Source organism: Ursus americanus, chromosome 20 (genome assembly GCF_024610735.1).
Source record: "Ursus americanus isolate L20-20 chromosome 20, mUrsAme1.1.p, whole genome shotgun sequence".
In the NCBI taxonomy this organism is placed as follows: Eukaryota; Metazoa; Chordata; class Mammalia; order Carnivora; family Ursidae; genus Ursus; species Ursus americanus.
Window position 1 is genome coordinate 9,168,247 of NC_142146.1, and position 12,437 is coordinate 9,180,683.

The window sequence follows — 12,437 nt, forward strand, 5'->3', positions numbered from 1 at the left end:
CATCTTTGCTAATAGGACCATAGGAAATGAGTTTCTTCTTTGTATTTCCCTTATTTGTACTTTTCCTTATTTTTAAAATTAAAAAAAGCGTGTATTGCTTCTTAAGTTGGAAAAATAAAATAAAACTTGAAGAATAAAGTTAGATACTCTGGTAAGATTAACTCATTAGCTAATTAGGGTAGAACATTTAGTGGGTAATTTTTTGTTATTTCTGATATTTGGGAAACTAATTAATCCTTGGGGGGGGGAATGCCTTCTCCAGGAACAATAAATTGAACAGTTCATGGGAAGTCTGCTCTCCTATCTTTGTTTTCCCAATTTAACTGGGACTAGATCCATCCAATGAGAAACATACTGAAAGAGGCTCAAGTCTGGAGGCCCCACTACCACTCCATAAGCTCTGCACAACTCCTCCTAGGAAAGTACACCCCACAGCTGCCAGGCCCTGACCTGCCTTTCCAGGAGGAATAACACCTAGTAATGACAGTCACATTATTTTGTGACAAATGATGTCATCCATATCACCGGGGACCATGGGACACATTACCAGGGTCTCTCGATATGGTTAACATTTTCTCGATCATCCCAAATGGCTGAACTTTTAAAACGTCTGCTGGCTTCTGGCTTCCCACTGGATGACTAAAGCGATGTCTTATCATACCAGAGGGCCAACACAGGGCCCATGGAAAATTACTGAACTGGGGAAAAACAAAATCCTAACAGTTGTCTTTTCCCTCTACTCCACTTAATGGGAACAAAGACTTAGGCTAGGTTAGGCCACTCACAACATGTTTAGACTTTGAAAGAATTATAATTCACAGTTTGAAATATTTTTATATTTTAAAAAGTCTAAAGTTACCAAATTCCCTATATACAACATAGACTCAAAACTCTGGTCCATGTTGTAATGATCCATGGCCAAGAAGATAGTGTTGATGATGATGCAGATGGTGATGGCCAGCTCAGTAAACGGGTCAGTCATTACGGTTCTTAGGGCCTTCTTAATGCACAGCCACTGGGGGCTACAGTTCCACACGAGGTATCTGGATGCCAGGTTTCCCCCACATGGGAGGCAAGGCTCCTGTGATTTTTCTTGTTCTGGAGAAGGAAAAGGAAAGAGCAGTTGAGTAGTTAGCTCTGAATCCATCTGGCTGCTGTTGGCCTGAGTGCATTCCTTCCTCCCACTTCCTTAGGGTCTCCTATGAACAACCTGATTAGCCAAGAAGGGCACTGATGGGTGTAGTTGGAAAGGTTTCCCATATACAACTTTCATGTGGTATAGCCATGTACATCTAGTCTTTATACGTGTATTAGGCATCTGGGAGCTGGGTTGCACTGCTAGAGATAACAGATATGGAAGCCAACACTGGATGTGAACCCATAAGAGAGAGAAATATAAGAAATGTTCATTCAAGGCAGACCATGGTGACAGCTATAACAGAGGTACACAGAGCCACCAGGGCTCAAGGGAAGGAGAGGTGTTCAGGCAGGGGCATCTATATGCATTGGAAGAAAATGTACTCTCCAGCTGGTTGAGTTCAGGTGATAAGGCCGCTGGACCCCCGATTTCCCTGGAACCATTTCAGGGTCTCATACAAGACAAATGAGGTGATACAACAGGCTCAAAAGTGCTAAGGATCAATCTGACCCCATCCTTGTAAGGACTTGAGTCCTGCCTTTGAACACCAACCCCTTAGCTGGGTCCTGGTTACCTGCTGTTAATGAGGCCCATCAGACGGTTCCAGCCTATCTACATAGGTGTTCCATTGTCCATGCCAGATTCCTAACTCTAACTTCAATGACAACTGTCACCTCTGGAAACTTCGGTGTCTTCTCTTCTTTGGTCACTATCTTTGTCACTGAGACCTCCTGTGACTGCCTGGCCTGATTGGGAGGTCCTGTCTGTATTCTTAGTCCCAAGTGCCATCCCAAGGCTAACCGGTTCCCACCACTACCCAAGGGCCAACTCAGGGTGGGCTCACTTCTTCCAAGTCACTTAGCTCACATGCTCCAATGCGGCACAAGAAGTGACTCTGCAAGAAGTACAGGGGGCTTCAGAAGGCTTCTGGGGGAGGAGAGGAGAATGGAGGGACATCACTGCAGTTCAGCTCTCCCTGGGGCTGGGAGACAGAGCTTACCCTGCATGGTGATGGTGAGAATGCTGACAGCGCTCAGGGCCCTCTGTCTTTGGAAGGGGTCTCCGTGCTCATCAAAGTAATCCACTGACAGATTCTGGGATAGTCGTTTGGTTTGCTCTAGGATGTGTGGCTGTAAGAGAAGGCAGGCATGGTAGACCTTCAAAGCAAAGGGGCTGCCTTTCCTCAAAACTTCACAAGCTACTTTGTTTCAATGCCACATGCCTCAAAGACACTTCATATCTTATACAGGTCCACTCCCATTTCATGGCACACTGAAGGTTCAGTTTTTGTATTTCATATTTAGTAGATAAGTACAATACAGTTTGACATTTCTTATGTATGCACATTTCCAGGGTCCCAGCTACAGAAAATTTTCTTTCTCTGTGATTTATTCATTGTCAACAAAGGGCAAACAAAATTTTACAAAAACTAATAAGCAACTGTTCAGGGGACAAAAGCAATAAAAAGTTGAATTTAGAAACAATGTTTTTGAGTGGCAGAAGTGGGGGATACATTTAGAAGTGTGGTTTGGGGCCAGACAGTGAAGTACCTTGAATGGCTGCCTAAACCGATTTTGAAACAGTCAGTAATTAGAAAGAACAGCCAAAATAAATACAACAAAAGCTATATAGTAAACCTCAAGTACTCTTTCAGGCTGTGCCCAGGAGCTTGACTCTCACCTTACCTGCAATTCTAAAGTCTCTGGAGGTGAACAGATATAAATCTTCAGATACCTAGAAAACTATCCATAATGACTAATTTCCCCAAAGTTCTGACCAACCAGGGCCTCAGAGGGAACTATCCCTTGTGATAAGCTATTTTAAAGGCAACCTATAGTCTTTCTTTAGCTATTTCTCTTTTGGTTTAGGGAAAAGTCTTCTTAATAGCTATCTGGTCTTGGTCTATTGTTTCGTGAAATGAGGAAAAACCCTCGAAATATTAAAAAGTATTTGCATTCTCTTCATATGCTATGACCTGACATTAAAGAAGCCTCTAAACCAAGAGATCTGTCCCTGTCACTCCATCAGAGAACTGCTCACAGTAGTGGATGAGGTCTGTCCACCTACTTCTGCAAAGATCCCCAGACCCCCTTCCCCCACCCTACCCTCAGATGTGCAGAGCCCCCTTCTGACCACTTCAACTCCTCCTTTCATCTCAGGAAGGTGGATCTAGACATTATTCTGTGGTCTGTATCTTCAACATTTTCCTCTCCTCTGAAGTGTCTCTCCACAGTTAAAACATGTTTGAACATCCCCCACCTCAATGATTAAAAAAAAAAAAAGGCTTTTTTCCTACTGCACATCCCCCATAGCTTCATTTCTGCATATCCTATGGCCTACTAAGTATCCCTGCTAGGATGCCCAACAGGCATTTCAAACTTGCCCTGTCTGAAACTAAACTTGCCCTCTTCCCCACCTCCAGGACATGTTCCTTTCCTGTCTGAGTAAACTACCCTCTATCAAGTTGGCTACCCAAGCCATCAACCAGATATCTTCCCCACCCTGTACATTTAGTTGACTGCTGAATCTTATCCTCTGGAGATCACTGCACCCTGTTATTCTCTCTTTATCCTCCTGCCCTAACCAGAGTTTAAGCCCCTGTCGCCTCTTGGATTACTGCCACAGCTTCTTCTTAACTGGTTGCCTCCAATTCTGTCCTAGTCCCATCCTGTCTCTTCAATGCATCTAGGATTTCAAAACTGTCAACCTGGTTGTCACTCTTGCTTAAAAGCTTTCAATAGTGCTTAGCCCTTGCTCTCTGGTGAACCCCTGAGCTGGCTTCAAGGCCTTTTGTGATGACCCCATCTTGCTGCTATAGGCTCTTACCACCCACCCTCCAGCTGCATCACACACACACATGTGCGTGAGAACACACACTCCCAAGTGTTCCACTGGATCATGTTCTCCTGCTCTCCTTTGCCTCCATGCCTTTGTATGTGCTGTTCCCTCTATCTGTGGTGCTCTATTCACTTCTTACCAGAGGGTGAAATATTAATTCACCCTCTCGGCGCAGACACTTCTTCCTCTGAGAACTCTTCCAATCTATGGCTCTTCTCCCACTCCCACCAAGTCTGGGTTGCTTGTCTGAAGCAGATGCTGCTGTTGGCTGATTCTGTATGTCCCTGGGTCCTACCTAAGGGCTTTCTCTGGTGACTTGACCACCCTCTGCCCTAATGCATACCAAGTCAGAAATCCAGGAAAATTATTATCTCCGGAACCCAGCAGTCTGGAACCAATGATGGACTAAACTTGGTGTATAAATACTCTAGTGCCCTCACTCCATGGAGATTAAATTTCAACCACCTTCAGTGGTAACTGGCTTGATAATGAACCTTAATTGGCCACCTTCTCTTCCATGTATCTTTGTTCTCTCTCCTCTTGGTGCTTCCTGGGATAACTTCCCAAATAATCTACTTGCACTCTAATGTCTCAGGGTTTCCTTTGGAGGGAACCCCCACTAAGACAATGCTCCTTCTCTGTTCTCCCATAACAATCATGTCAGTCATCACACTAAACAATAACTGCCTCCTTTTTAGTGTGTCTCCATCAATAGTTGTCTGTTTCATACATCTCATTTACCCCCAGTACTTACCCCAGTGCCAAGCAGATAGTAAACACTGTCAACACTTCAAATAGAAGCTTGTAAATAAATGGGTAGTTGAATAAACACATGGATGTGGGAAAGTATGCACAAATAGATGAACATGTAAATGAGTAAATGTATGAATGAATCCTTTCGAGTAGACTGACAACTTGACCTGTTCCCCTAACAGTGCTATAGTATCATTAATTCCTGGGCCAAGACTTGCCTTTTTTGTGGAATCTTCATCAGAATCCGATCCTGGAGGCTGGTCCTTCCCAGAGTCTCTCAAAAAAAAGGACTTTCTTTTCCTTTTACCAAAAAGCTTTCTCTTCTTTGGGGAAAAAGATGATGCTTCAAGGGAATTAAGTGAACTTCTATCAATTCCCATGGCAACCAGAGCCTTAGAAAGTGAACAAAAGCAATTAATAAACAGATTATACCTCCCCATAGAACGCTGCAAATGACCTGATCTTTGTGAGCATTCTCTTCTCTCTTCTGGAAGCATCATACCATTTCGATTGCTCAACACCCACTTGGAACATGCTAGCTTTGTTACTATTTACCAGAGGAACATATTCTGTTTATCCACAGAAACTGTGGTCTCAAAAGCAAAGTTAACTCTTTCATATCTACCACTAACCCTTAGCACAGAGTCCAGTATGTGCTAGGCACTCAATAAATGTTTGTGCCTGATGATGCAGGTATTAAACATGCTGGGCTCCCCACTGACAAATCTCTATGGAGGATGAGAAAGAGTATAAAATATGTTCCTGAAATCTTAGAATTGGGAAAATGATATCAAGGAAACAATGAGAATGGGCTATAAATATGAAAGGAATTTCAGGAAGGGAGAGGTGACCACAGCTGTTGTCCTTAGAGCACCATTACTGTTTTCCCAAACCATCCCAAGCAAAGGCCCTGAACACATACATTTCCAGATTCCCATAAGAAATCCTACAGCAGAGCCTTAGTTTACACATATGTACATTTTGTCCTCTAGCCTGCAGTCTGGGGTCTGCCCTAGAAAGCCCGGGTTTCAGAAAATCTAGGGTTCCCTGTTGTCAAGAGATCTGTGCCTGGATATCATAGTGAGAGACAGCAGCAGAGCCAGTCTTCACGGGGCTTAAATTCTCCAAAAAGGACCAGTAGAGAAAGCTCTGAGACCAAATCTCATGGCCTTTGCAGCCCCGCCCCAAAGCAGACCCCACTTTCTGACACTGCGTGCCCTTACCTCCTTCTCCTCCTTCAGCAGCCGCTGGGCTTCCTGGAACATCTTCTCCTTGGCCTCTGTCTCAGCAGCTACATTTCTGTTCTGTTCCTCATAAGCCATGGTGACAACAGCCAGGGTTAAGTTAATCAGATAGAAAGAACCCAGGAAGATGACCACCACAAAGAAGAAGACTGAGTAGAGCCCTGAGGCACGCAAGGTCTGCAAAGGACAGAGCACACACTTGCCTCTAAAACCTTTTTCTACAAAGGGGTGACTGTCACCTCAAGCAGACATGATACAGTAGCAACCAGTCCTCCCCCAGCACTACTTGGGTCAGCTGCCCACAGCATCGTCTACAGCCTCCCCTCACCCAGTGACTCCTGGCACCCATCAGGGATCAGATGCCATCTCTGCATTCCCATGTAAGATGTGGTACTTTGTTATGACTTTCTCAAGGGTAGTTGCATTTTAGAATTTAAAAGGCAGGCGAGAAAGGAATGCTTTGTGAAAACTGAAGCACCGGAGAGGGCTAATATTTCTAGGGAGAGGAGATGGTTTTTGATGTTTCTAACAGAATATCTAAGGTAGAAGTTAACAGTACAACTATTGAGGATGACAAACTGATGACAAAGAATAGATGGTAAGTTATGAATAAATGACAGAAGGATAGATGAGCAATAGAGAGGGAGGGAGGAGTGGAGGGGTGAGGGTGGGAGAAAGGAGGGGGAAAAGGGAGTGGGGGAGGAGAACGAGAGAGAATAATTAGATAACCTGTTGATAAAGTTTCTCCCAGGAATCTTGGGTCATAAGCCGAAACATGGCAAGAAAAGACCAACCAAAGTTGTCAAAATTGGTATAATTATAGTCAGGATTCCTTTTGGTGTGTTTGCATTGAAAATTTTCAGAACAGGCACTAGATGGAAACAAGGGAACAGAGGAGGAATTACATTCCCTGCAGGCCAGCTTCCCTCCCACCACCTACCCATCCCAGCCAAGACACCGGCTCTTCTGAGGGCCACGGACTCATACGGGGAAGTCCTGGGTGCAGAGTATTTGTAGAGGAGCCATGCCCCACCTGCCAAGCCTTCCAGCCTATCCCTTACTGGGGGCACTCACTGACTCTTTTCAGATGGATTGATCAGTAAGCTCATATTAGCAGTTTTTCATTAAAAATTAAGTGCAATGATACAGTGAACAATTAGTGGTAATAAAAGGCAAGAGAAGCACATATGTACCAGTGCACCTCTTTTGCAATACATATATGGGAGTGTTCTTTGACTATTCTCTTGCACCTTGCTTTTTTCATGGGACAATATAGCTTGGAGGTCTTTCCACACAAGCATACAAGAAAATATTTCTTTTCATGTCTTATAGTTCTATGATTTATTTAATTGCTCTGCTAATGGTGAACATTTAGGGTTTCAGTTGTTACAGTCTTTTGTTCTTATAAACATTTGGGCTTACCTTACAAACAGATCTCTTGCACATAGGTCTTTACCCAAATCACCAAGGCACACATCATTAAATGTATCTACCACATAATACTAAGGTCATGTACTTTCTCCATTTTTGATAAATACAGTATTTTGATCAAAGTAATACATGCACGTGGTTTAAAAATCATGTGGCACCAAGAGGCTCGTAATGAAAACCATTCCATCATTCTTTAGCCATCATTTACACACTGCAAAGTCAACAACTTTCAACTCTTTTATGTACATATCTCTAAAGGTAACGTTTATGCTGATATATACCAACTTTAGTCCTTGGTGATTAAGTTCGTGCTAAGATGAGGGTTAGCTCCTCAACATCCTATCCCACTTCATCACTACTTATATCCCTCTTTCCAGAAAAATACTGTGGCCTGTGTCAATGGCTCTCTGGGGTTGGATATGTTTTTCTTGGCTCTTGTGTGTTGCTTTTTCCAAGTTTTACTTTCTCGTTTTTTCTGGTACAAATCTCAAGTGACTTCTTAAGAAGACTGGGTGATCTTTGCGTATGTGAGTAAATCTTTATTCTACCTTTACAGTTGATTGATAGTTTGGCCAGAAGTAGAAATCTGGTTTGAAAATAATTTTTCCTTAGAAATATGAAGGCACTGCACAGTTATTATCCTGTGTTGCTATTGTGAATTCTGATGCCATTTTGATTTTTGTTCCTTTGTGGGTGACCTTTTTCTCTTTGGTTTTAGAATCTTTTCCTTGAAAGGCCACAATAATGCACTTGGCATGGACCTTCTTCATTCATTGTGTTGGGCACCTTATGGGACACTGAGGGACTTGCATCCTCAAGCTCAGGAAAATCCTCTGTATTGTGGCATTGCTGATTTTCTCCCTTTTGTTTTTTTCTGTGCCCTATTTCAGGTATTTCTGTTTAGTCAAATGTTGGGACTTCTGGATTGATATTTGTTCTCATGTTTTCTGTCTCTGTTTTTTGTTGCTACTTTCTGGACTATTACCCCTACTTGATGTTTTAATTCTATTATTGATTTTTCGTAATCACATTACCAAAAAAAATCTTTCTTGTTCAGTGACTGTTCCTTTTTCATAATGAGCTATTTTCATTTTTATGTATACAATATTTCTCTTAATTTCACTGAGGACCCTATCTAAAGTTTTAAAAGTCGATTTTGGTTCTCTCTGAACTCTTGTTTTGTCCACGGCTCTTATGGCCTGAATGTTTGGTTCCTCCCAAAATTCATGCATTGCAATCCTAATCTCCAGTGTGATGCTGTTGGGAGGTGAGGCCTATGGGTGGTGATTGGGGCTGGAGGGCAGAGCCCTAATGATGGGATTCGCAGCCTCATAAAAAAGACAATAGAGAGCTCCCTTTCTGCCATATGAAGATACAACAGAGAAGACTACCACCTACATCCAGAAGAGGGCCCTCATTAGAACCCAACCAAGCTAGTGCCCCGATCTTGGACATCCAGCCTCCAGAGTGGTGAGAAATAAATTTCTGTTGTTTATAAGTCACCCAGTCGGTAGCATTTTATATAGCTGCCTGAACTATGATAATGTTCATTTTTCCTGTTTCTTTATCTCGACCCCCTTTATGCCAAAGTCTTTCTTCAGCTATCTGGTGTGTTCAGTTGCATTTAATCAGAGGTCCTGACAAGTTGATTGGGAGTTTGCTTGGTGGGCAAAGTAGTACTCAGTGAGTGGTAGGCTTGGCGTTAGGGTGACTCAGAAGGAAGACATCCACTGTGCCCTCTTCCCTACCAGACCTCAGTGAAACCCTGTGAAGCCCCAGCACCCTTATCTTCCAGGAATCTATTGGGGATGAACCTAACATACTTGATTTATCTTACTTCCTAGTCACCATTCAAAATATTAGCTTGTTTTGCCCAATATTCCCCTGTCTGGATATACCTTCCCGTCAACCTATACAGGTGATTAAGTCTCTCCTCCAGTGTTCCCATCTTGACAAAGACATCACCAGTCACTCACCCCGGAAGCAAGAGAAATACCTCTAACAGTTTTCTCCCCTCAACACTTCCCACCATCCTCCCACACATGCACTTATGCACAGTGTACATGCCAACCCCCCTCTTCAATTCGCAATCTTGTTCTTTCTGTCTCCTAAATGTCTTTGGAATTCATCCATCTATTTCTCATCATCTCCACTGCACTGCTTCGTGACTTTCATCTGTATCAACCTAGTCTTCTAAGTGGCTGCCTCATCTACTCTATGCATCCATTCTCCACATAGCACCCATAGTGACTTTTACAAACAACTAATCTGCTCAAGTCTTGTTTCCTTCGTGATCAATGTCAAAATCCTTGGCACTGATGGGCTACCAGGTCTTGCAGTGTTAGTTCTTGTCTCCTGCCTCTCTGCCTAACAAGCTGCTGGGCTTCTTACTGCACCTGATCTCATGTCCTCAGGCCCAAAGCCTTCACCCTTACTATTTTATGGACTTAAATTGTTCACTCTACCTCCTTACCTACCACTTTATATCCACATTGTGGTCACCAGTCAGTTGGTTCTCAGGGAAGGAGGCAGCGAGTAAAGGCTGAAAACTAGGCCTGGGCCCTGGACAGACAGAGAGCTGCCCCTGAAGGTGACCTCAGACCTGCCATCTCCTTGGAAACTACTGTGTTATGATCAGTGGGGAAGGTCATGTACTAGGAGCCAGTCTTCTATAAAACTCCTGAGCTTTGAGACTATGCCAAGACTAGAGAGCTATGATCAGCACACAAGCTTAGAGAGATAAGGACACAATAAGGACCAGCTGGAAGCCAAGGCTACTGTGTCTTTGTATCCAAGTGGCCCACCTCACCTTGGATTTTGCCTACAGCAACTACCTGTGTGGGATGAAGGAAGCACTGTATGTAACAGCTATTGGTCCCCTCATTAAATGAAAGCACTGTAGATGCAGTGCATCCTGTCGTGGATCATTTTATAGAACCCAGTAATCCTTGTATTAGATTAAAGACTATGATGTCTTGTGAGTTTGACTAAATCTGAACTTATGAGCATCCCAGGTGGCATTAGAGGACACGTCCCTCATTTTACAGACAGGGTTATGCCCTCTGTTCAGTTTCTCTCAGTACTTACATGTCTCTCTTAAAACACTCATCACACTTTCAAGGAGTCAAACACACTTTCTCTCCTTCCTGTGAGATACCAGATTCAAGAGGGAAGTGATCTCTAGTTCATATTTGCATTCTCTGGGCGTAGCACAGAATTTGGCATGCTATCAGCCTTTGATACATATTTGTTATTGAGGAACAAATTTAGCCTATTTTATCAGAGTGACTAGTATATTACCTTAATTTGAAATACACTCACTAAATCATCCTGAATTGAATTTCTCACCACAGAGAGCACTGATACTCTGGAAGAAAGAAGGGTATCCCTAAAGGGCCAGAGAGCTATGAGCCGCTAGGGTGAATGCGTATGAACACACATAAAACTGTATATGAAATTAGAGACAGTGGTGATCAACACATGAGCAAACAGAGGAAGATTCTCAGATAGTCTTGCATCAGGTCCATGCCACTGGACAGGAAATAAGGACTCCCTGGGGCTCTCAGTCATAACGTTCTTCTTACCCTTTGAAAGTCTTGAATACCCACTGCACAAAGTCAAAATATCACATTTTCAGTAGGTTTTTTCAGCTACAAATTCAACATGACTTGGGGGAGAAAGTTGCTCTAAACACTTGGAAATAATTATTATAATATTAATTATAATTAAGTGTATCATTTTATTATTAATTTTAGAATTAATTGGTTAATTTTATCATTAATAATTATAATCATGAATTATTAATAACTTAATGCACATTTAAACTAGACACCTAGACACATGAAATAATCAGTACTGTTTGCCTACTGCCATCACTGCTTCCACAAGTCATTAGATGAAGACTGTTTGCCACATTACCCCAAAAGGTCCACCAGTGCTGCGCTTGGGAGGAAAATGGATATATGAACCTCTTACCTGTTACCCATCCAGGTGCCACACATTCTGAATTCAGAGGAATTTTTCTTTTCAAAGCAATTGTCTGAGAAGGAATGAATCATAAATTCAGATTTTTTTTAAAAACTGAAAGGAAAGAGAATAGCAAATATGCCAGATTTGCTTGAAACAAATGGCTTGGAACCCTCTGAAATGATCAAAGTGGACTGCCAGAGAGGAACCAGAGCATAAGCCCTCAGGAAGGAGCAAGAGACAAGGAGGGAAAGGAAGAAGGTGGAGGAGGAAGCAGTGACACCAACATGTCCCCCAGGCTTCTCAGTGCATAAAACTGAACCAGAGTCCATGCCCAGGGGAAGCTGGACATCAGCCCATGAGAAGCTCATAAACCAAGACAGACATGGAGAGGGGTTAGCCACATGAGGTCCCAGACACATGAAATTGCTGTAGGGTTGACCTCAGTGTGGAGAGGATGCAGCAGAAAAAGAAGTAGTATCATTGGAGAAAATATCCAAAGAGGAGGGCTGGGAAGTTGCTGGACCAATACAGGCATTCTGAAGACTTCTGCAAAACATGACAAAGAAGTGGGCAGATCCACAGGGGAAGGGATAGGAGCTGACACCACCTGTGTGGATATGGCTGCAGGCTTTGCCTTCTCCATGGAAACCCAAAGAATGAGGCAGTTCTCTAAGAAACACATCTGCCTGCATGAGAACCCTGAATGGATGAAGTCATCCTTGCTCCTAAGAGACTCTGTAATGCAGATCTATAGATAGTATGAGTGATGACAATAAAAGTTAACCATGCACAGACCAAGGCATGAAAGGTGGAATATTTACCATCAGGGTTATCCATATTCTTACAGTCATTATGGATACATCTCTGGTTCAGACTTCCCATGAAGAGCTGCTGACCTACCAGGGCGAAGATGCTGAGGCAAAAGAGGGTCAGGATCATCACGTCAACAAGCTTCTTCACAGAGCGCAGCAAGGCCCCAACAATGACCTTCAGACCTGGGGAGGAGAAGGACAAGCCCCCACTCACACACACAGCAGACACAGGCAAGGGGCAAGGAGGGAAAA

At 43.1% G+C, this 12,437-nt stretch overlaps 1 protein-coding gene across 1 annotated transcript in view; it reads right to left on the reverse strand.

The window, feature by feature from the left end:
* SCN11A (sodium voltage-gated channel alpha subunit 11) overlaps positions 1-12,437 on the reverse strand; it is a 79,899-nt gene that overhangs the window by 49,509 nt on the left and 17,953 nt on the right. Inside the window, exons 6-12 of the mRNA XM_045798218.2 lie at positions 12,195-12,368; positions 11,380-11,443; positions 6,703-6,844; positions 5,953-6,150; positions 4,948-5,121; positions 2,139-2,268; positions 860-1,098 (exon numbers count right to left, since the gene is read on the reverse strand). Of these exons, the coding sequence (XP_045654174.2) occupies positions 860-1,098; positions 2,139-2,268; positions 4,948-5,121; positions 5,953-6,150; positions 6,703-6,844; positions 11,380-11,443; positions 12,195-12,368 (1,121 nt within the window). The remainder of the gene's footprint in view (positions 1-859; positions 1,099-2,138; positions 2,269-4,947; positions 5,122-5,952; positions 6,151-6,702; positions 6,845-11,379; positions 11,444-12,194; positions 12,369-12,437) is intronic.